This window comes from Tupaia chinensis, unplaced genomic scaffold (genome assembly GCF_000334495.1).
Source record: "Tupaia chinensis unplaced genomic scaffold, TupChi_1.0 Scaffold000415_1, whole genome shotgun sequence".
Taxonomy (NCBI): Eukaryota; Metazoa; Chordata; class Mammalia; order Scandentia; family Tupaiidae; genus Tupaia; species Tupaia belangeri.
Genome location: NW_006159920.1, coordinates 3,239,407 through 3,260,167, shown reverse-complemented (window position 1 = coordinate 3,260,167; position 20,761 = coordinate 3,239,407). Strand labels below are relative to the sequence as shown.

At 52.7% G+C, this 20,761-nt stretch overlaps 1 protein-coding gene across 1 annotated transcript in view; it reads left to right on the top strand.

Moving 5' to 3' along the window:
* Window positions 1-17,475, top strand: part of PDIA5 (protein disulfide isomerase family A member 5) — a gene marked incomplete at its 5' end in the record, with an annotated part of 73,377 nt that extends 55,902 nt beyond the window's left edge. The window contains 6 exon segments of the mRNA XM_014590180.1: window positions 2,364-2,434; window positions 2,913-3,073; window positions 5,861-5,991; window positions 9,927-9,997; window positions 16,730-16,864; window positions 17,247-17,475. Of these exon segments, the coding sequence (XP_014445666.1) occupies window positions 2,364-2,434; window positions 2,913-3,073; window positions 5,861-5,991; window positions 9,927-9,997; window positions 16,730-16,864; window positions 17,247-17,327 (650 nt within the window).
* Window positions 17,476-20,761: the final 3,286 nt, after the last annotated feature.

The window sequence follows — 20,761 nt, the reverse complement described above, 5'->3', positions numbered from 1 at the left end:
TCCCCTGCTGGTGGGTAAATATTGATTGTATACCTATTAAATGGTGGATCCCTTTTGCTTCAGGTGGAGGTACAAGGTGAAAAAATTCCCAGGCCCCAACTTTAAGGAGTCGCAGTCTGGTACTTAGAGCCCAGCATGACGAATGTGCATGCGTGTGCAGGGCGTGGCAGGGGTAGAAGGAAGGAGCCACCAGCTCCCTGGGGCAAGCGGGCAGGAGCGCTCCTGCACTGGTTCATCTCTTGAAGGCATCATCCGTGTACTCTCTTCCCCTTTGGCCCAAAGACCACAGTCCTCTCTGTCTTCAGGCAGGAAGACTACAGGGCTGAAACCTTTTCTGCTCTTCTTCTATGTTCTCACCCAGTGGGTGTGAGGGCTTCCCACATAGCAGCAGCAGGTATGCTCAGCGGTCTCTCCCTGTCCTGCCCACTGGGCACCGTGGAGCCTCCTCATTGAGGGTGAGAGGTGTCTTTCTTCCTCCTACACATTTGGGAAAAACTACCATGTTGGTGCAGCTGAGAACTGGGGTCACCTCCAGGACTGGATTCCATCAGGGTCCGTTTCTGTGGTAGAGTCATGTCTGCAGTGCTTTGTCCAGAGGAGAGCATGCCCACTCTGACGGTCAGTTAAATGTTCTGTGGTCAGTAAGTGGGGAATAGCCACCATGGGACTCCTTGTCCCTGGGAGGTGTGAGGGTGAATTGAGACAGGTGGGTACAGCCAAGAATGGGATGGAGAGGTTAGGAACGAGACGTGTTCGGGTCTCAGTGCCACCTGGAGCTGAGCTCTGCAGCATTAGCCTTAGACAAGACAGGAGCATTCATCCCAGCAAGTGCTCAGATGGTGTCGGGGGAACTGATTCCGTGGCTCAGATGGCTTCTGGGAGTTAGGAGGGAGTCTCCTTTGATTAGGCTGGGGTGTGGCTTCCCATCTGCCTTTCTTTCCACAATCAGCAGTAGAGTCGTGGTACCCTTAAGCCCCCATGGCTGCACCCCCAAGGAGACTGAGTCCTACCCTGTCCCCACACAGCAGGCTTGCCTTCAGAGCAGCCTCCAACTGGAGCTGACCTGGATCTTGCCTCGCAGCCCCTCCAGCATCGGAAGCCAGAAAATCCCCTTACCATTTAAACAAAACCAATTTTCAAATGCCCTGACATCATTTATAAAAGTGCTTTTTTTTTTTAACTGTATCAGATTTTATTATTCATGACATTTTACTGCATTTATGTGGTTGTAAAGAAAGCACAAAGCAGTCTTTTCTTTTAATTAATTAGGTTGCCAGAAAAGTCATGACGTATTTTTCTATTTGGAATTATTTATTCAACTTTCTTTTTTCATTTATTTATTTTAATTCGACCAAAGAAAACACAGAGAGAGAGAGAGAAGAGCAAAAGTGGGAAAGCAAGCCACCAGATCCAGGACTCGAACCGCAATTGCCCTTGTGGGAGTATACCACGCCATCTATGCTGGTCCCAGTGTTTTTCTGTCTTCCTATGCAAAAATGTGTCCTGACTTTTTCGACAGCCATTATGTATTTCTTCAATTAACAAGAGCCAGAAAGAGAAGGAGAGACAGAGACAGCGCTCCACCAGGGTCTCGATGCCATAGCCCCTGGCCAGCCCTGGATGATGGTCACACACACGCCTGGTACACTCGGGGTGGTCTCGGGACAGAAGCCTGGGTCTGTCTCAAAGAGCTCCGTGCTTCACTGCTGCACCACCGTCAGGCCCCGAGCATTTCTTCATCCCCAGAAAATGCCATTAGTTTGGGAACAGCAAGTTAGATCTCCCTGCTTTCCATGTCATGCCCCATCTCATATGGGGACAACCGGAACTTAGTTGTTTTTTGTTTTTGTTTTTTAATACTTTAGCTTCTGTGAATTTCATCGTGTGGTTCCCAGACCCCCTTTCTCCTGGGAAAGGTGTTGATGGTAGTAGGGACCTCCAGCCAGCCACGGCCTCCATCCGGAGTGCATAGGTTTTCAGCCCCTCTACCTGTGTATATAGCCAGGGGCAGACACTCACCCTCGTAGGGCCTCAGTTTTCTTGTCTGTCAAGTGGAGATGATGTCAGCTTCTGCCTTCTAGTGCTGTTGTAAGGATTTAAAGCACTAAAACCAGGCCTGGTACACACAGGCTACGTGGTCCCAGTATCATCAAGTAGTTATTTCATGTTGGTTTCCCCTCCACCCCATCTCACCCCCCAGTGAACTAGGCAAAAGAACTTTTTCTTTGAACTGGCGGTCCGCTTCTCTTTTCTGGCCACCCCCGGTGCCTGGGAGTGGTCCTGCTGTCTTGCTGAAGTGGTGTAGGGACCATCACCAGAGCGTTCACGCCACGGGAATGGTTTCTCTTGCTCTCTCCCCACAGGGTGTGGACACTGCAAGAAAATGAAGCCGGAGTTTGAGAATGCAGCGGAAGTCCTCCACGGAGAAGCAGATGTAAGTTTCCTCGTTCCCTCCCTATTCTCTTTGAAAGCTGTCTGACATGTAAGATCATTACAGCATTTCCCTGCAGGCCTGCCGCAGCCCTCCGGCCCCTGCTGGCCTGTGATACTTCTCTGTCCCTGAGTAGACGTGTCAGACAGGTGGGGCCCCTACTGGGGACAGACCAATGCCCATCCCTATCCCAGTGACCTCTGTCCACTCCCTCGCTTCTCTGGGCCCCTGGCTATTGGGAATAGGCCCCAGTGTTCCCCCATGTGGCTGGTGAGGCAGCCTCATCTCAGCCCGTAAATGAGAAACGATGGGCCTGCCTGTGTCTGGTTGTCCCCTGGGATATGTGAGCCCAGGGGGCCAGCCGTGCCAGATAAAGGCCAGCAGGTCCAGGATGGGTTTGGGGGCCAGCGTCTGGGCTCCTCTGTTCGTCCAGCACCGCGTCTGAGGCTGTAATGCATGGTTGGCCTTTCCCCCATCCCAGAGCTCTGGTGTCCTTGCAGCTGTCGATGCCACCGTCAACAAGGCCCTGGCAGAGAGATTCCACATCTCAGAGTTCCCTACATTGAAGTATTTTAAGAACGGAGAAAAATATGCAGTGCCCGTGCTCAGGACAAAGAAGAAGTTTATTGAGTGGATGAAAAAGTAAGTTTTATGATCTTGATAGCATATCCTAATAGCTACCAGCTACCAGAGGCTACTGTGAGGAGAGGAGTAAGCGGGATGGCCTGCTGTCCTTGACTCAGGCCCATAGGAGGCAGGACAGGTTTGGCGTCCTCAGTTCTGTGGCCACCGCTTCGATGCTGAGCAAGTGCCGTAATCCAGCAGGCAGCAGGCAGCCTTCGGGGCAGCTTCGTCTGGTCTCCTGACCTACGTGCTTCCTTTCTCCACCTCCATCTCCTTAGCCCTGGTTTCCTCATCTTCATTTGATTCCTTCCCCTTTGAACAAGTGAAGGAAACACACAGCTCTCCACATCAGGCTGGACCTCTGTCGTGCCAGGTCAGCTGGTGCATGAGGGGGCCTCCGGCAGTGTCCGCGGTGCAGGCTGCAGTGCTGTGGGGCGGAGGGTCACGATTTCAGAGCCCCCTCAGCCTGTGTGCTAGTTTGCTAGGATTTCCATCACAAAGGACTATAGACTGGGTGGCTGGACGACAGAAGTTTATTTTCTTACGATTCTGGAGGCCAGAAGCCCAGATCAGAACGTTGGCAAGGCTGTTTCTTCTGCGGCCTCTCTTCCGCCGTGTTGTGCCCGTATCTTCACACGGCCTTTCCTGCGTATGGCCACGACGTGATTTCCTCTTAGAGAGGACACCAGTCAGGGCTGGCCTCATAGCACAGCAGTTAAACACTGCATAGAAAACCAGGTCCCACATAGCCAACCATGGTTCAAATCCCAGCCCCTGCAGCTTGAAAAATGTGTCTTGCTGTGTGCCTGCTTGTCCAGAATCCCAAAAGGATGGAGAAATGGAGGAAAAGGGATTGCGGCATGACCACACCCCTGCCCCATTCTGGCAAGCGCATGCTTCCTCTAGCAATAAAAAATATACAAAGTACATGATTTCTACTGGGTTAGGGCCCTCCGTAATGACCTCATCTTAACTTAATTATCCCCATGAAGGCTCCATCTTCAGATACAGTCTCAGTCTAAGATACTGGGGGTAACGTTAGCACGTGGACTTCAACATACGAACCTGGAAGAGACACAGTTCATCCTAGACAGCCTGCAGGTCCAGAGCACCCGAGTGGCTTTGTAATTACTAACTCAGAGACTCCCTACTGGCCCAGTGAGTTTGGGGCCTGCAGTTCTTAGCATCCCCCACTCCTGTGAGGGTCCTAGCTTGGCCCGTCACACAGGAGCCCTGGAAAAATGGAGGAAGCTGCCAGCCATGCTTGAGTAGCTGAAAGTGTGGTCAGGACACAGTCAAGCAGCCTTCCAAGAGAAATAACAGTAGGACTCCGCATGGAAATACCTGGAAAATGTCTGGAAAGAGCGGACTTGGATGAGAGATTCCAGCTATAGAATCCTGGAGTCCATTGCAAGGGACGAGATCTATTGAGAATGGCAGAGTTAGAAGAAAGGGGCTATCAGAGAGTGGGGGAAGTGGGATTCTGCATGCACTCAGTAGTGAGCTTACAAGAGGTCAGTGTTGGGGTGGCTCAGCTGGGTTCCAGGGCTGGTGGTCAGAAGCCAGTTGGTGAAGGGGCCAGGGTGAGGGTGCAGAGGGAGGATGTGGCTGCAGAGGGGCAGTCTATTCCCCAGAGACCCTTCTCAGAGGAGGGAAGGAGAGACATTGGATTGCAGAGGTGGGACAGGAGCACCAAAGGCTTTTAAAAGACCCTAGAGAGGGACCAGCAGTTGGAGTAATGGCTATGTTGCTGGACTCCCAGGTAGTTGACCACAGTTCAAGCCTGAACCTGGTGGTTTCAACTCATGCCAGGCATGTGTGTGTGTGTGTGCCCAAGATCCCAAGAGGAGAATGGAGGAGAAGGGATTGCAGCGTGGCTATCTCCCCTCGGGGGTGATTTCTCGCTTTCTATCTCTCTGTCTTTCTGGCGAGCATATGCACCCTATAGCAAAATTCTCTCAAAAAAACAAACAAACAAACAAACAAACAAACAAAAGACCCTGGAGAGGGGCTGGCCGACATGATTAAAGGTGCTGGACTCCCACATGGGACTGTAGTTTGAGTCCCGGACCTGGCAGCTTGCTTTCTCACTTTTCCCCTCTCTCTGTCTTTCTCTGGTCAAATTAAAAAATAATAATAACAAATAAAGTTAAATAAAATAATTCTTTAAAAAATAAAAAAACCTGGAGATTCATTACTTGTGTGAGGCAGAGTGAAAGGAACCAGTGATGGGAAGAGGTGGAAAAATTATGAGCATGTACTCAACACCTGTCATTTCATAAAGTGTATGGTAAGTCAAAGATCTCAGAAGGAGATCTCATTTAACAGGAAAGAAGATGGAGGCTCAGAGGGATGTAGTAACTTCCCTAAGGCCACAGAGCTGGTCAGTAATTTGGATCTGAACCCAGGCCTGCCTCACTCCTCGGCCCATGACCCTACCGTCAGAACAAAGGCTTGGGAGCAAGAGATAATAGATGGTTATTTGGGGGCCAGAGGAGGCAGGAAGGAGAGGCTGGGGAGTAAGAAGAGGTTCTGCACCCTTGGCAAGGAAGTGATGGCCCACACACAGGCAGCTGCCCTGCCTTTAATTGGGGACATGGCTTCCACATCCCCACAAAGTGGCTCTCTGACAAGTCAGAGTATCTGTGCTGATGACGTGGAAATGTTCTGTGTTTACACGGAGGTTTTTAGGATGAAATGTTAGGAGGCCTGCGAAGTGATTCTTTCATGCGTGTTCTGCAGTGGTTGGTGTAGGAGCGTGGATGCCTGCCCATCCTCACTGTTCCCCCTCCCCCACTCCTGCAGCCCCGAGGCTCCCCCGCCCCCCGAGCCCACTTGGGAAGAGCAGCAGACCAGCGTGTTGCACTTGGTGGGAGACAACTTCCGGGAGACCCTGAAGAAGAAGAAGCACACCTTGGTCATGTTCTACGCCCCCTGTAAGTAGCATGGGTGTTCCCCAAAGGCCAAGGGAAGAAGGGTTGACCTGACCGAACCAACATGATCCCCGCACCTGCTCCGGGGACCAAGGCAGCACTGGTCACTCCAGGATCAGCTCTCTGCTCAGCACAGAACCGTTATCTGATGAAGGAAGGAAGGTCAGTCATTAGCACCTCAACAGGGTAGAAGTCTCTGTCCCAGGTCCCTGGGATAGGCTCCCTGATTTCATTTTAAGGCTGAAAGGTTCTTAAAAATCTAGGCCCCCTTTGCCAGCCCTGTCTGGTTCTCTCCCTCATTTTGGGGAAGCCCCCTGACAGGTCAGTCCCGAAGCCTCCTACTTCTCTGCTCATGGTACCCACCAGTCTCCTCTTGGCCCTGGGCCCTTCTTATTTCCTGTCCCTACCCAGACACTTCTTCCACTGCTGAGCTGCCTCCTCTCCCTCCAGCCCTTGACTTCTCCTTCAGAGCCTTGGGACCCCTTTTCCCTGACCTTCCCAGGGAGCTCCGTGTGTAGACACAAGCATGTCCACCCCCAAGCTCCCATGTGATTCTCGTTTAATCAAAGCTTAAGTTGAGGAAGTGAAACGTCTGCTAACGTTGGTGTTGTGACCTCGGGTTTGTGTATTCCCATTTCGAAGTTGTTAATTGACACTTAAAAGGAAAGGTTCCTCGAATTCCCTACTCTTCTGTTGCCCTTCTCTCTCTCCCCCGGGTTATAGCGCAACTTAATGGAGTGAGGATAATAAAAGCCGAGTCTTCAGAGAAGCCAGGCAGCTCAATCTAGTCGTAAACCCACTCGGTTGTAGCCAGTCCTCCTGTTTGCTCCCCGCCTGCCCCCACTTTCCAAGTGTCAGGAATCTGAAATGTGTCCTCTTGGTTCCCTGACGTTCTCGCTGTCTGGGAGGGAAGTCACCTCCTGGCTGGGCCGCCCACAGCCTCAGGCCTCATGCCCTTCTCCTCGCCCCTCTGTCTTGGCCTGTTCTGAGTCATTCTCAGTCCTCAGCTGTCCTTAGACTATGCCTAGAAGCCAGAGTGGGTTTCGAGAAGTTGCCATCTTCCTTCTGAGCAGAGTAGAGGAGAAGGCCTGGCCCAGGAGATTTGTAGCTTGCATAAGCCATGGAGCATGCTAGTAACAGGCCCTTCCTGCACCCTGGCTTGTCCCCACCCTATTCGAGGCACAGTTCAGTGAGGAAGAATTTTCTCAGCAGCAAGTGAGAACCTGGCTACAGAACAGGGGTTCTTGACCAGCCACTGGGTAGACTTTGCAAAGTCCAGGCTAAATACTTTCCACCAGCAATGCATCTCTCTTTCCCCCTTTCCTCTGGACCATAGCCCTGATGTTCCCTCTGCCTGTCTCCAGCTCCTTACTGACTCAAGGACCCTTGTGGTAGACACAAGGCCCCCACTGGGCCCTGGACAGACACATTCCTAACCCCCCACGGATCCAGGACAGCGACTTCTACTCTGCTTGGCGGCTGGTGACTGGTCTTCCTTCCTTCCTCAGGTAGATAACAGCTCTATGCTGAGCAGCGTCCTGATCCTGGGATGCGAGGGTGCACACTGGTCCCTGCTGGGCCTCGAGGGGCTCACAGTCCTCGCTGACGGAATTCTTAACGCAGTCCTTCCAGGGCAGTGGTGCCAGGTGACTCAAATTCTGGCCAAAGTCTGGGTCCTTAGCGTTTCCCCGTCTCTCTTACAGCATTTTTCTGAACCTTACCCGGAATTCCTAGTAAGCTACGTCTTTATCAGCAGGTCGAAGAACGGGGAGAGACTATCCAAGGACAAAGAAATCTGTCTTCATTTTTTAATTTTATTTTTTTAAATTCACGATAGAGTGTGTGCATGCATATGAGAGGGGAAGAGAAAGGGAGGAAGGGAGCGTGAGAGAGAAAAGTACGTTGTAGAGGGCTCGGTCACACAGTGCCCTTCCTCCAGTCCTCGAGCCTGCCAAGGTCCCGGTACACGCGCTGGCGTGTTATCGAGCCAGCCTGGCAGACTCGAATCGTGGTCAGCATGTGGCTTCCGGCTCAGTCCTGTGTGCTACTGACTGCGCCATGGAGGCAGGGCCTGTTCTTTCATACAGAATCCAGCAGTGTAGAAACGATCAAACAGTAAAGTCCAACGCCTGATAAAAGTATGAAGGAAATAAAAAACCAAAAAACCTGCCCTACATCCCTGCTTCTCCCATCACTGCTCGCTCCCCGCCCCCCCAGTTTCTATGCAGAGCTTCCTCCTGCCGTTCTGTTGTTTCCTTTGTCCTGAATGATCCGGTCATGGTGGCTGCCCTTCTTAGGCCAGCTTGGCTGAGTCTGTAGAATTGGAATTTTTCCATTCTCTCCTCAGTCTTTGTGCTTTTCTCCCCCGTCTGGGAGGCATCTTTGGTTTCCTGCTACATAGAGGTGGTGCCTTTAAAAAAAAAAAGTCCAAATTAAAAATAAATAAATAAAAATCATGCCACTCGTAGCCCTGACACCCCTGGGAACTCCTCCATGCTCTTTCTAGAACACCCCCCTCTCCAGGCATTCCTCTGCCGTGCTCTCTCTTTTGCTTAATGGGGAAATTAGATGCAGCAGAAGAAAAGGCCATTAAGCTAAGGCCTAGGTATCTTAAATTGGTGGTGACAGGAATCTGCGCTGGGCTAATAGTTACCTTTACTCTCAATAAGGAAAGATGATAAGAAGGAAAAATGAATAGTGACACCAGATTTTGAGGAGGGGGCTGGGTTTTCAACCTGCCTAATACTGTGGGTGGGCTTGTGTCAGTCACGGGACCTGCACTGCCCGCAGGGTGCGTCGCTAGTGTAGCTAGTTAACCAGTAGATGTGGTCGTCAAGTGTTCAGAAAAGTACGTAACATCCTTTATAGAATGACAAGTTCATGAATTCGAGCTATTTTCCCCTCCGTGAGGTCAAATTAGTGGCGTGTTACTTATCGATGTGGTTTTAGGCAGGTAATAGACGCCCACCTGTGTCTGCCGTGAGCGGGGCTGCGCCAGGCACTCCGACTCTGTTAGTTCCGATATAACTCAGAGCTGGCCCAGGTCCCTACGCCCCCCCTTCTACTTCAGATGTTGGGAAAATCCCCCTAAACCCCTTCGCTATCACCCCCCACACTGTTCGGGCCAGCTGGCCTCCGCCAGCCAGGCCATATGGGTGGTCCCACCCGTCTGGGGATCGGCTCAAGTGCTAAATTCAGATTAAACTTGTAGCTTAGCCTTAATTTGGTTTCACAGAACCCTTTGAAATGCCAGTCATTATTACCTTATTTCAAAATAAAAGCAAGCAGATGAGCAAAGCCATTTCTGCTCCCCGCCGTGCCATCCCCGTCTGCTTTCCCAAGGGTGAGGCTATTGGTCGGGAAGGGTGTGCGGCAGCCAGGCCTCCCCACAGGGCATGCGGCCTCTTCCCGCCGAGCCACGGTCAGGATTCGTTGCCGTGGTCATGGAGCATCTCAATGCCGTTCCATGCTCATGGCGGCTCTGTTCACCAGCACCTGCGGAGCGAGGGCTTGGCCACAATGGTTGCCCTGCCCTCCCCCTTCCGAGAGCCACCTCCTCTCAGTCCCGGAGTGGAGAGATCTGCCATCATCACTGGGGCAAGAGATGAGAGCAAGCTGGACGAATCTTTGGCAACACCCTCCATTTCTAAGCCTGGATTCCTGAGCCCTTGAGCAGGCTCTTCCTGGTGCAGAGGGCAGGCTCTGTGGAAGCAGCCCACTGGACAAGTCCACAGTGACCTGCCCCCCCCCTGGCCTCTAAGGCTGGGTGTAGCACGAGAGGGTCAGGGCGGGGGCTCATGCAAACTGATGTGACAGTCAGACGCAGGCGTGGTTTGAGGGGCTGTGGGTAGGTGGGTTGGGGCGGGGGGCTCCAAGAAAGGTCTCTGTAGGTTCTAGGAAGTGCCCCAGCTCTGCAGCTTTCTCTCCCCCTCACACAGGGTGCCCACACTGTAAGAAGGTCATTCCGTTCTTTACTGCCACTGCTGACACCTTCAAAGATGACCGGAAGGTAAGCATCCCCCTTCTCATCCCTTGTCCTGCCTCCGACTTGGCCCCCCATTGAGTCCTACTCCTTCCTCCCTCCCACTCAGGTCTCCTTCCCTACAGAGGCCCAATTCCATTGAGCCCTCTGAGCAGGGAATTCCTTGGGAACCGGGACATTCTCTGTGTAAGGCAAGGTGGAGTGGGGGAGCCATGCTGCAAAGCCAGCTAAAAGGATCACACTGGCCCCTCGCAGCACTGACTTGGAGGAGGGGGATGGAAAGGGGTCCTCAGTTGTTTATTAGGGTAGGGCTGTAGTCAGGCATTGCTTATATAATTAAAGATACAAATAAAATCCAACAAAAGCCAGCGAGGGGAGACCATGGGACGGAGAGCAGAGCTGTGTGGGTGGAGCCTCATCCTACCTAAGTGAACAGCCCCCGTGGCTGCTGACTGATGGAGCATAAAATGAACACACTCCACAGCAGAGGGCCTTGAGGCCAGCCCCCAGGCACGGCCAGAGCTGGAGAAGGCTGAGAGGCAGGGCAAAGCCCTGAACTCAGGGACATCAAGGTGCCTTCCTATCTCTCCCAGCCTGGGACTCAGTCATAGGAACCTCTCACCCCATGGGCCCCTTCTGGGTCACACAGTCCCCTGTGGACCCACACCCACATGTGGGTCTCTGCAGTGCCTTATTCTCCTGGAATCCTCAGGCTGAGCCAGGGCAGGCTGGAAAGAACTGGGGCCAGGCACAAGCTGAGCAGAGAGACCTAGACAATAGACAGACCAAGCAGGCAGAAACAGGGGGCTTAGTCGAGGCCCGGAAGGACAGATGGGGTCGGTGAAGCAGCACTTATGAGCAGGGAGAGATTCATGTCTTAGAGCTGGTTGGGAACAGGGCTCACAGGCTTTGATCAAGGCCAAAATGAGGTCAGGCCTGAGGGTACCCACCAGCCAGAGGGAGGCAGAGACAGAGGATCACCATGAAGACCCTGAGTAAGTGGCAGAGATGGGACAGTGAGGATTGTTTTCAGTCAGAGGAAGCCAGGCAGAGATGGGCACAGGTATGGGTAGTTAGACCCGGACCTGGGGGCCCTTCCCTAGAGGGGGCCATCCCTTAGGGAGTCCTGTCCTCCCCCACAGTCCCTGGCTGCTCCTCAAGCACTCCTTATCCCTGCCAAGAGGGAATATAAAGAGAGAAGCACTTTTTCCCCTCTGCCTGCCACTTGCCCTGCATTGAGAGAAGGATGGCAGACAGGGACAGCTGGTACCTATCTCCCTCACCATCCCACACCCCACCCATGTGCCCTTCTGGCCCTGTGCACACCACAGGGCACTTGGTCCCCTACAGGGGACCCAGGGACACAACCTGGGCTGCCTATCCCCAGTACTGGAGTCGCAGTCACTCCATGCTGACTCAGCCCATCATCCCTCATCCAGAACCCTGGATGCGCTGGACAGACAAAAAATGGCCGGAATGTTTGTAGCTTCCCTGCCCCACTGCTGCTCAGGTCTCCGCACACTCCAGGAGGTCCGTAAGGGATCCTGCGGCATCTCTGACACTCAGACTCTGCACTTGGTCTTACCAGCCGAGCGGGGGCACATGGTGTCAGTGAGATGTCAGGGCCACTGGGGAGGGCCCACATTGACATGTCTCCTCCTGCCCACAGGAACACTACTGCGATCATCTGGGGCCAGTCTGTCCTATGACGTGACCCATACGAGGACAGGCCCGCGATAGGCAGCCAAGAGCCAGCCTTTCCTCATCCTCGTTCCCCCTGCACTGATGCCCAGAGGGGCTGCTTCCTCTTCTCTGGAAGCCCCTCCCCTTAGACTCTGACACGCCTTTGCTCAGCTCTTAACTCGGGCTGGTAATGTTGCTGCCTTTCCTGGGTTCATTCCCTCTGTCTCGTTCGCTTCTGCTCTCCCTCCTTCCAGCTTCTGTCTTCCAGGCCAAGTATCACCATGACTCATTTTCGGGTGTTTTTCCCCTTTCTTTTTAGATAGAAAGGGCACGTATGCATGCATATGTGAGAGCAAGAGAGAGAGAAAGTACCCCTCACGGGTCCCATCATGCTGCCGTCCCCCTTCCCTGACCTTCCAGCTCCTTAGGATCCTGGGCACCCAAGGGACACATTCCTTTTTTTCTTTTTTCTGTACTCACGACAGAGCGTGCACGTGCACATGAGCATGAGACAGAGAGAGATGAGCACCCTCCTTAGGGTCTGGTCACGCTGCGATTCCTTTCCTTCATTTCTCTCTCCTGGTAGATCTTGGGCACTTACGCACGTGCCCAGCATGTTTCAGGCTGACCAGGCTGGGGATTCGAACCACAGTCGCCACGTGGGATCTGGCTTCCCATAAGCAGCACATTACCTCTGCACTACAGAACCAACCCACTTTTCTTGACCTCTCTGTCTAAGGCAGCTGGCCTGCTTGGAGTTGCTGGAAGGTGCACTCAGAGCAGGGAGAAAGCCATCTGGCCTGGGGGACTGAAGTTAAGGGCGGCCGCTCTGTGCCCCAGGCATGGGGCTACTGAGTGCCATCAAACCACTGTCAGGGTCTTTGGGAGTTGGTTCTGGAAATGTGTGTTTTTTAAGAGTTGGCTGGTGTGTGGGTGCTGTTGACCTGTCCACCCTCTATCAAGGCCCCGAGCAGAGCTGTGTCGCCCTGCTCAGGCATGCCCAGTGGGTCCTTGACAGTCAGAACTGGGTCTCCTGACTTCCCACTTTTCCCGACACTCCACACTGCCACCTCTCAGCCAGAATTGTTTTTTACCACCCAGAAGCTGGTCCCTGTTTCTTCCCCAATCAATATGCAGTTGGTTGTTCACTTCCATTTTCATAGCCAAAGTCAATATTAGCTCCTGCAGAGATTTATTTTACTGAATCAATAAAGCCATGTGAGGCAGCTCATATTTTAGCTGGGGAGCCCCCATCCCCTCCCAAGAGCTTACTTGGGGACTTTATCAGTTGACACACTGGTGGAGAAAGGACTGCAGCCTGTTAGTGTTAGAGCAGGTGGAGTCATTGAAGGGGCACAGAGGACAAGGACTCATGGCGAAGGACTGGCAGAGAGGGCAGGGGACTGCTGGCTGGCCAGGACGGGTACTCCTGTCACCGTATATCAAGGAGTGCCCAGCCTGGGTGGGGCGGGACAGTGGCATGAAGGTCGTCCCTCGGGGGGGAGGGGGGGTCACTGAGCCAGCAGAGGCAGTGGAGGATGGGGGCCCTCCTCTGTGGTGGCCCACATCACTACCGTCTTTTGGTCATACTTCTCCATCCTCCTGTTACAAGTCCAGCTACTGCCCATCAGGAACAAAAGCTCCCCAAGGGCAGGGACTGCATTTGCCTTTGCATTCCCCATAGTCTTGCCACCTTAGTCTGCTAGGGGTTGACTGAGCAAAGGAATAATACCATACTTGCTGTTTACTGAGTGCTCTTCTTCCACTAAAAGCACTGTGACATTTTCTCACAATCGCTCTATCAGCAAGGTACCATTAGGTCTTCATTTGATAGGACCCGAGATTGAATCTTAGAGAGGCAGCCCCAAGCTCCTCAGCTGGAAAGGGGCCAAGTCAAATCAACAGGCATTGTCAGGGTTTGAGTGCTTTCAAAGCAGACCCCACGCGGACACTCAGGTACATGAACTTACTTGGAAGGTGGTCTCAGGAAACTGCAGGGAGGGATCAAGGAAATGAGACAGGAAAGGAAAGAAACCCAAGCAGCCCAGGGGCCTTATGGGCAGATGACTGAGCCACCGAGGCCCTGTCCCACAGACAGAGAAGACCTCACTAGGAAATGTGCTTGGAGCTGTCCCACCTGAAGGGCCAGGAAGTCATGGTCCGTGACCTGGCCCCCTCTGTGGTTGGCCTCATGTAGCTCCCTGGGGCTGGGAGTTGCAGGTGCCGTAGCAAGTGCTGGCCTGAGGGGACATGGCAGGGCACTGGCAGGAATTCGTACCAACCACCATAGGACAGATCTAGAAGCCATAGGTGTTCATACGTGCCACCGTGATCAGCACACATCTCAGGGTGTAAGGAGGCCAGTGTTTAGACAGTCAAACTTGGGGTGCCTGGGAAGGAGTTTGCTTGCTGCCTTCTTTAGCAAGAAGCGGCCTGAGCTGCTTCCTTGGGGAAGGGCTACACTCACCTCCCCCTCTCTTGTAGAAAGTGAGATTGGATTTGCCTTTGCAGCCTGAAGCTGATTCCATGTATGCGGCTGGCAGCCAGTTTAGGTGATTCAGAAGAAGTACACATTTTTAATTTAGTAGATTTATAAAACCATACAATACATTTCTAACAGCTTCAGGGCATGTATACAAATTAAATTCATAATTTAAAGCAGATTCGAGGAGAGCAGCAGCCCTGAGTGGTGCTCATCAAACACTCTCACAACGTAGCTGAAGAGAGCGGCCCTGACCCTTGGCCCCAGCCCTGGCCCCGGCTCCCGGCCGGCTGCAGAGGGCACTCAGCTGCTGGCTGCACGGAGGAAGGCAGAGATGTCACATCCCCCAGGCCAGGGCCCACAGCACCTGTCCTAAGATTCAGGACCCCGTGGACGGCCTGAGCAGCATCAGCCTCACGTGTCTAAATAATTCAGAAAGTGCGTTAGTGGGTGAGCCGGGCGCTCAGAGGCCTGCAGGGTGAGTGGATGGGACACGTGAAGGGCACACCCAGCCTGCTTGAAGGAGACAGCTGTCTCTGCTCCAGCCCGTGTGGCCTGTGGGAATGCAGGCCAAGTGCCATCGACTCTTTTGACTTTTAAAGACAAGCTGGAAAGCTGCGTTTTTATATGAAATCTCCTGGCTCTTTCTATGTTGGCAGCTAATTCTTTTTTTTTTTTTTTTTAATTCTATGTGGGCCAAATAGAACAGGACTGAGAGCCAGCTATGGATTGCGTACAGCGAGTTTGCAAACTCCGCTCTGAAAAATCTTACTATTTAGAACACTAAGTTGCTGAAGAGGCAGGAGGGAAGTGTGAGGGCGGGGAGTCAAGTGTGGCCCAGCCAGCTGGGGGCTGGAGAGAGGGCCAGCCTCGTTCTTCACTCTGGCTGTCAGCCCAAAGCTCCCAGGTCAGTAGCCTGTTCGCCTGAGCACGAGATAAGTGGCCAGTAAAAGTGGCCGTTGCTGGCCATCCGGACTCGCCTGCCTGGAAAGGGGGCCTCTCCAAATGGAGGCAGCCAGCAGCCAAAGCTCTGTGTGAATCGCAGTGAGTCACCGTCTTTAAATTTCTCCAGAGCACTCATTGGGCTCTGAAATGATCTCATTTGTTCTGTGCAGCTACTTGATGGCTGGACTTTGCAAGGTCACCTTGGTACCCCTAGCATTTGGAACAGGAGCCTCACGAAGCAGGGCTTTAATGGTGAGGAGTGGACTTCCCCTTCATCCGAATCTGCCCTTCCTTGTCTGTCAGCCTGTCCGCATATGGTTGCATTGTGCGTTGTTAATTGGCTCCTTCGCCTCCTTCCCTGGTTCGTGACCCTCAACAGGAAAAAACTTCCCCATTTCTGCCACATACCTCTTATTTTAAAAGAACAGTAGAGAATAAGGAAAAGCTACCAAGCATGCGGAATTTGTTAGCTTGGCAAGAGGAAATTAGTGGCCAATTCCAAAACCTTTCTGACCAAAACATCAGATTGCTTCAGGCGCACTGAGCTCCCTCTCAGTCTCTGGAACGCGCCCCCGACCTTCTCCTCCTCGTCCTCAGGCATGGGCACATGGAGAACCATGCACAGATAGCGCCTTTGCTCCATTCACCTGGGGTCTCTGGGCACCTGGACTGCCTCCATCATACCCCCTCACACTGCCGGTGTTGTCTATCCAGCCACCCGTCACTGAGCTCCTAGCCAGGACAGAGCTGGTGTGTGGGGACAAGAGGAGTGGCCATAATGGCAGCTGACATTTACTAACCGTGTAGGGCCCCCTCTGAGCTGACTGGCCTCGCCGAATTCTCCTCCTCAGTCTTCCTACTGTCCTGATAACCTGGATATGGCTGTTACCCTCACTTGACAGCTGACGGAATTGAGGCACCGAGAGGCTAGGTTATTTCTCCTTCTCTTTTTTTTTTTTTTTCTTGAATTACCAAAGGACACGTGTGCTCACCAGAGAGAGAGAGAGGAAGCACCCTGCAATCCCTTCTCCTCCATCCCTCCAACCTGTCAGGATTTGGGGCACACATGCACAGGCACCTGATGTGTTTTCTAAGCCACCTGGACTGGGATTCAAACCACAGTTAGCCATGTGGGATCTGGCTCCCTAAATGAACGCTACAGAGTCACCCCTTAAGTCTTAATGTGCAGGTGAGCTGTAATTTACACTTGGGAAACTTTACTTCAAAGCTCTCGTTCTTAACCTTGGTACAGCACTGCCTCTCGCCCTAAGCAGATGTTCAGGAATATGTGAGTTGATAAATGAATCCCACAGTGCCCCTCACAGCAAGCATCACAGAAGACACGTTTTTTAACAGAGCTTTCAAGTCAGCATTTCCTTTGTGGTCATTACATGTGACTTTAAAGGGCGGTGTGAATGCACTCCAAGCCGAGTCCCCTCACCTAGCCTTCCCCGTCTGCCTTGGAGATTGAAAACATGCACCATTGTGTCAAAGAGGCTTGGAACTGGAGATGCTCTGGCTCAGCTCATCCCTGCTACTGGGGAGAAGACTGAAAGGGAGCCGTGACGTGGCCAGGCTGCTGTCGGTGTGTCGAGGGGTCTGGCCTCAGACTGGAGGCCTCCGTGCTGACGCCCCCACCCTGCCCCTAGATTGCCTGCGCTGCCGTTGACTGCGTCAAAGACAAGAACCAGGACCTGTGTCAGCAGGAGGCTGTCAAGGCCTACCCCACTTTCCACTACTACCACTACGGGAAGTTTGCAGAGAAGTACGACAGTGATCGGACGGTGAGCTGGGAAAGGCCTCGCCCACACTCCTGCTGATGGCAGAGAAACAGCCACCGAGAGGGGCTGTAGAGGGAGCCCTCCAGAACCCCCCAAAGTCAGCTGTGACCCTCTGTGGAGCAGACATGGGCCCAAGACCAGGCAGAGTCTGACACCACAGGAGAAGAGTCCTAAGGGGTTATGACTGTCCTGTCCCCAGAGCCAGGGTGGACTCCGGAGTGGGGCTTTCCTCTCCTGCTTCTCAGGGCTGGCCTGGGAAGGCAGGCAGACCCATTCTGTGTCCAGGAGTGACCTCCTGCAGGGTTGGCAACGGGGAGCAGAGGGAGAGGGTGTACATCCAATGAGAGATTAAAGTCTTTTTTTCTCTCCTCCCTCTTCCCTACAGGAATTGGGATTTACCAATTTTATTCGAACCCTCCGGGAGGGAGACCATGAGAGGTTAGCGAAGAAGAAGGAAGAGTTGTAATTTCTGCCTCAGAGAAAACTTCTCCATTGCACTGTGAATGATACCCGTTTTGTTGTTCTTTCCGAATCTCCACATGTTCTGAAGACAACGTTTTTTATAGCCACTTATGGCCATTTTGTACAATTTTGAAATAAAATTGAACCATTTATCCGGTGGTGTCGCTTATTTTCTGGTGGTGTAGTCTGGTGGATGGATCCTGGTGTTCACTTTCTCATCCTTTTCTGGGAGGGGGAGACCTCGCTCTGGTGGCACGTCCACATAGGGGTGGCCCACAGAACCAGCCCCACCAGTCAGTTGGAAGCAGCACAAGAAAATTGGGCCACAAAATATCCTGTTAAGAATGACTAGATGAGAGGAAATATAGCGAAATGACCCGGGGAACAGGGATGCTGAAGCACAGGGTGACCAAGCATTAGTTTCAGTTCTGGTGTGTTTTCCTGAAGCCCACTGGCATATTTATCTTTCTCCAACTGTTTCTGTCTTCTTTTCTCTCCGTTCCATCCCTGCTCTGCCTTTAAAGAAAATTAAATCTTCAGAGAGGAATGCATGCTCAAGCCAGGCTCCAGGGGCTCTAGAATGGCATGGGGGGTGGGGGAGGGCTCTGTGCAGGGTCTGGCTGTGCACCCCAGATGTAGGACATGGTGCATGCTCCATGTGCAGGAGTCAGACTTGGTGAGCGATGTCCCCATCCAACCATTTGCCTCGGCCCTTTGCACAGTTGCTGAGCTGTGCCTCCTTCCAGCGCCCTTCCCACTAATTATGTGCACTGCATCCCAGCAAGGCTCACTCCCGGGGCTGAGCCCAGCAGTGCAGCCAGGCCAGGCACCCCTGTGACGTGTCTTATCTGTCTGGTCATGTCTCGTGTTCCTCCCCGACTCTGGCCATCTTGACCTTCGTTGTAAGGGCATCCTGGATTTGGATTCTCCTAGTAGCTTGGATGGGGCCGGTGTAGCCTAAGCCGTAGTACTTGGGAGCCCACCTTGGTGGCCTTTGGTGGAGGAATTGGCCTGCAGGAACAGTGCCCATTATTCAAGTTTTCAAAATATGTTTAATGAGTGAGAGAGACGAACAGTAGGGGATCTTTTTTTTTTTTTTTTTGAGAGGCTTTTCACTATAGGGTGTGTGCGCTCGCCAGAAAGATAGAGACAGAGAGACAGAAAGTGAGAAATCACCCCCCAGAGGGGGATGGCCACGCCGCAGTCCCTTCTCCTCCATTCTCTTCTCGGGATCTTGGGCACGCATGCACATGCGCTCAGCGTGGGTTTTAAGCCACCGGGTCCGGGATGCGAACCTCGGTCAACTACGTGGGAGTCTAGCAACATAGCCATTACGCTAACTGCTGGTTCCCAGCAGTAGGGGATCTTGACACAACAGTCCACGCCTGGCTTCAGCGAGCCCTGAATCATGAGTAAACGTGGGCCAGGCTCGCTCAGAGAGGCCTTCCACTGTGAATTCTGCACCCTCCCCCAAAGGTCGGCCTTGCAGGGCCTTGTGTCCACTGTACTGTTCTCTGGCCCCCCAGGAACAGCCCTTCTTTCCCGGATTGGCCTCCTCCCTTCTCACCTTGGTCCTTCCTGTTGATGGATCTGCTGAGAGGAGGATGGAGCCACACAGAACCTCAGACTGCCTCACGGCTCTGGCCATGTTGACTATGGCGTCACTACTCAACTCCAGGAGGCATGCCATCAGGGTGTCAAGAGCCCTTGTTCTGTGCAATCTCTAACTTCCCAACTTAGACCCCTGCCAGTTCAGTCTTTCTCTTTTCCCCTGAGTATCCACTCCTTTCCAGCGGCCCCAGACCTTCCTCCCAGGTGACTGGGCATGAAAGAAGGAAGCATACGTGTAAATACACATTTATTGGGCTCCTGTGTCTGGGGGCCAGACACAGACATAACAGGAATCACTTAACCCTGACTCAGGTGGTCACATACACACTCTGCAAGGGGCTCTCCATAGTGCGTGTGTGCATGTGGGCATGGATTTCCTTGACAGTTATTTGGGGTATTTATGAGAGCAACATATTTTCTGTCTTAAAAACAATTGTTTTCACTGCCCCTTTGAATAATACTTGATGGGCCAGCGGGTGGCCTGGAGGTTAAGGTGACGGGACCCACATGGCCAACTACATGGTTCGAACCCCAGCACCATGACTTGAAATTCACCCCAGGTCCATGTGCATGCATGCCCAAAATTCCAAGAGGAGACTGGTGGAGAAGGGATTGCCGCATGGGACTCCCCCATGGGGGGAGGGGTGGTTTCTCACTTTCTCTCTGTCTCTCAGGTGAACACATGCACTCTAACAAAAAATAAAAGTAATGAAATAAAATGATAACTGACAAAGTCTGCTTCCTGATTGAGGACCAGTGGTATCCACCTTGAAGATGCAAGGCTCTTTCTGTCTAAAAGTTCAGATTTTCCTGGCTTAGCTTCGTGTGAGGACTAACAGCATCACGAAATAGCATCCTCTTCACAGTCCTCTTTTATTTGCAGGGTTTAGTAATTATTTACCTTTGGTACAATGTCTCATGTTTGTCCTGACTTTGGCCTTAGCAAATTCATCCCAGCTTTGGGCAGCTGCCTCTGTAGACAGACCTCCCTCCCACCACTCCCCCACCTAGTACACTCCTGCCCTCCCCACACACACACACACTGACTCTGGGGCTCTGTGCAGATCAAGCCAGTGCTGCATCATCTGTGTTCTATTCACAGATCACTGGTCTTCATTGCAGACCCCCACCCCCATTCCCTACCTGAGCTGCCGTCACCAGTTCCCCGGGATCCTGCATGTACAGGCTGATTTCTCTGCAGGAAGGAAGTATGTCAGTTAAGGGAGACCTGATCTCCATTTTCCTTCTGCTGACTGGTGTAACTTGGCCTCTCTCTCTCTCCTTTGAGTCCCTGCTTCTCTGTGTCATCTCCTCCCAGGTCGGCCTTCAGCTGCCAGCCCAACTCTGCATCCCGCATGCTTCTTGCCTAATGAGGCCCCCAACCCCTCTCAGCCTCCCCTCACTGCTCCCTCCTTCTCTGGAGGTATTTGGCTTGCAGAAACTATTCTGCCCCAGACATGGGTAGGTGGTGCTTCTGGGCTCAGACCAGTTTGCTGCACTTCAGCATAAGAATGAATACCAGGCCCTGGCGGGTGCCACCACCATGGCAAAAACCTATGGAGGCTGGAGAATTGCGGCATCGAGTCCATGTCTCTCTGTCTCTCTCGGCGAGTGCACGATTTTTTGGGAACCAGCAGTTAGCGTAATGGCTATGTCGCTGGACTCCCACGTAGTCAACCGCGGTTCATGTTCTAGACCCGGTGGCTTAAAACACACCGGGCACGTGTGTGTGCGTGCCCAAGATCCCGAGAGGAGAATGGAGGAGAAGGGATTGCGGCGTGACCATCCCCCCTGGGGAGTGATTTCTCGCTTTCTGTCTCTCTCTTT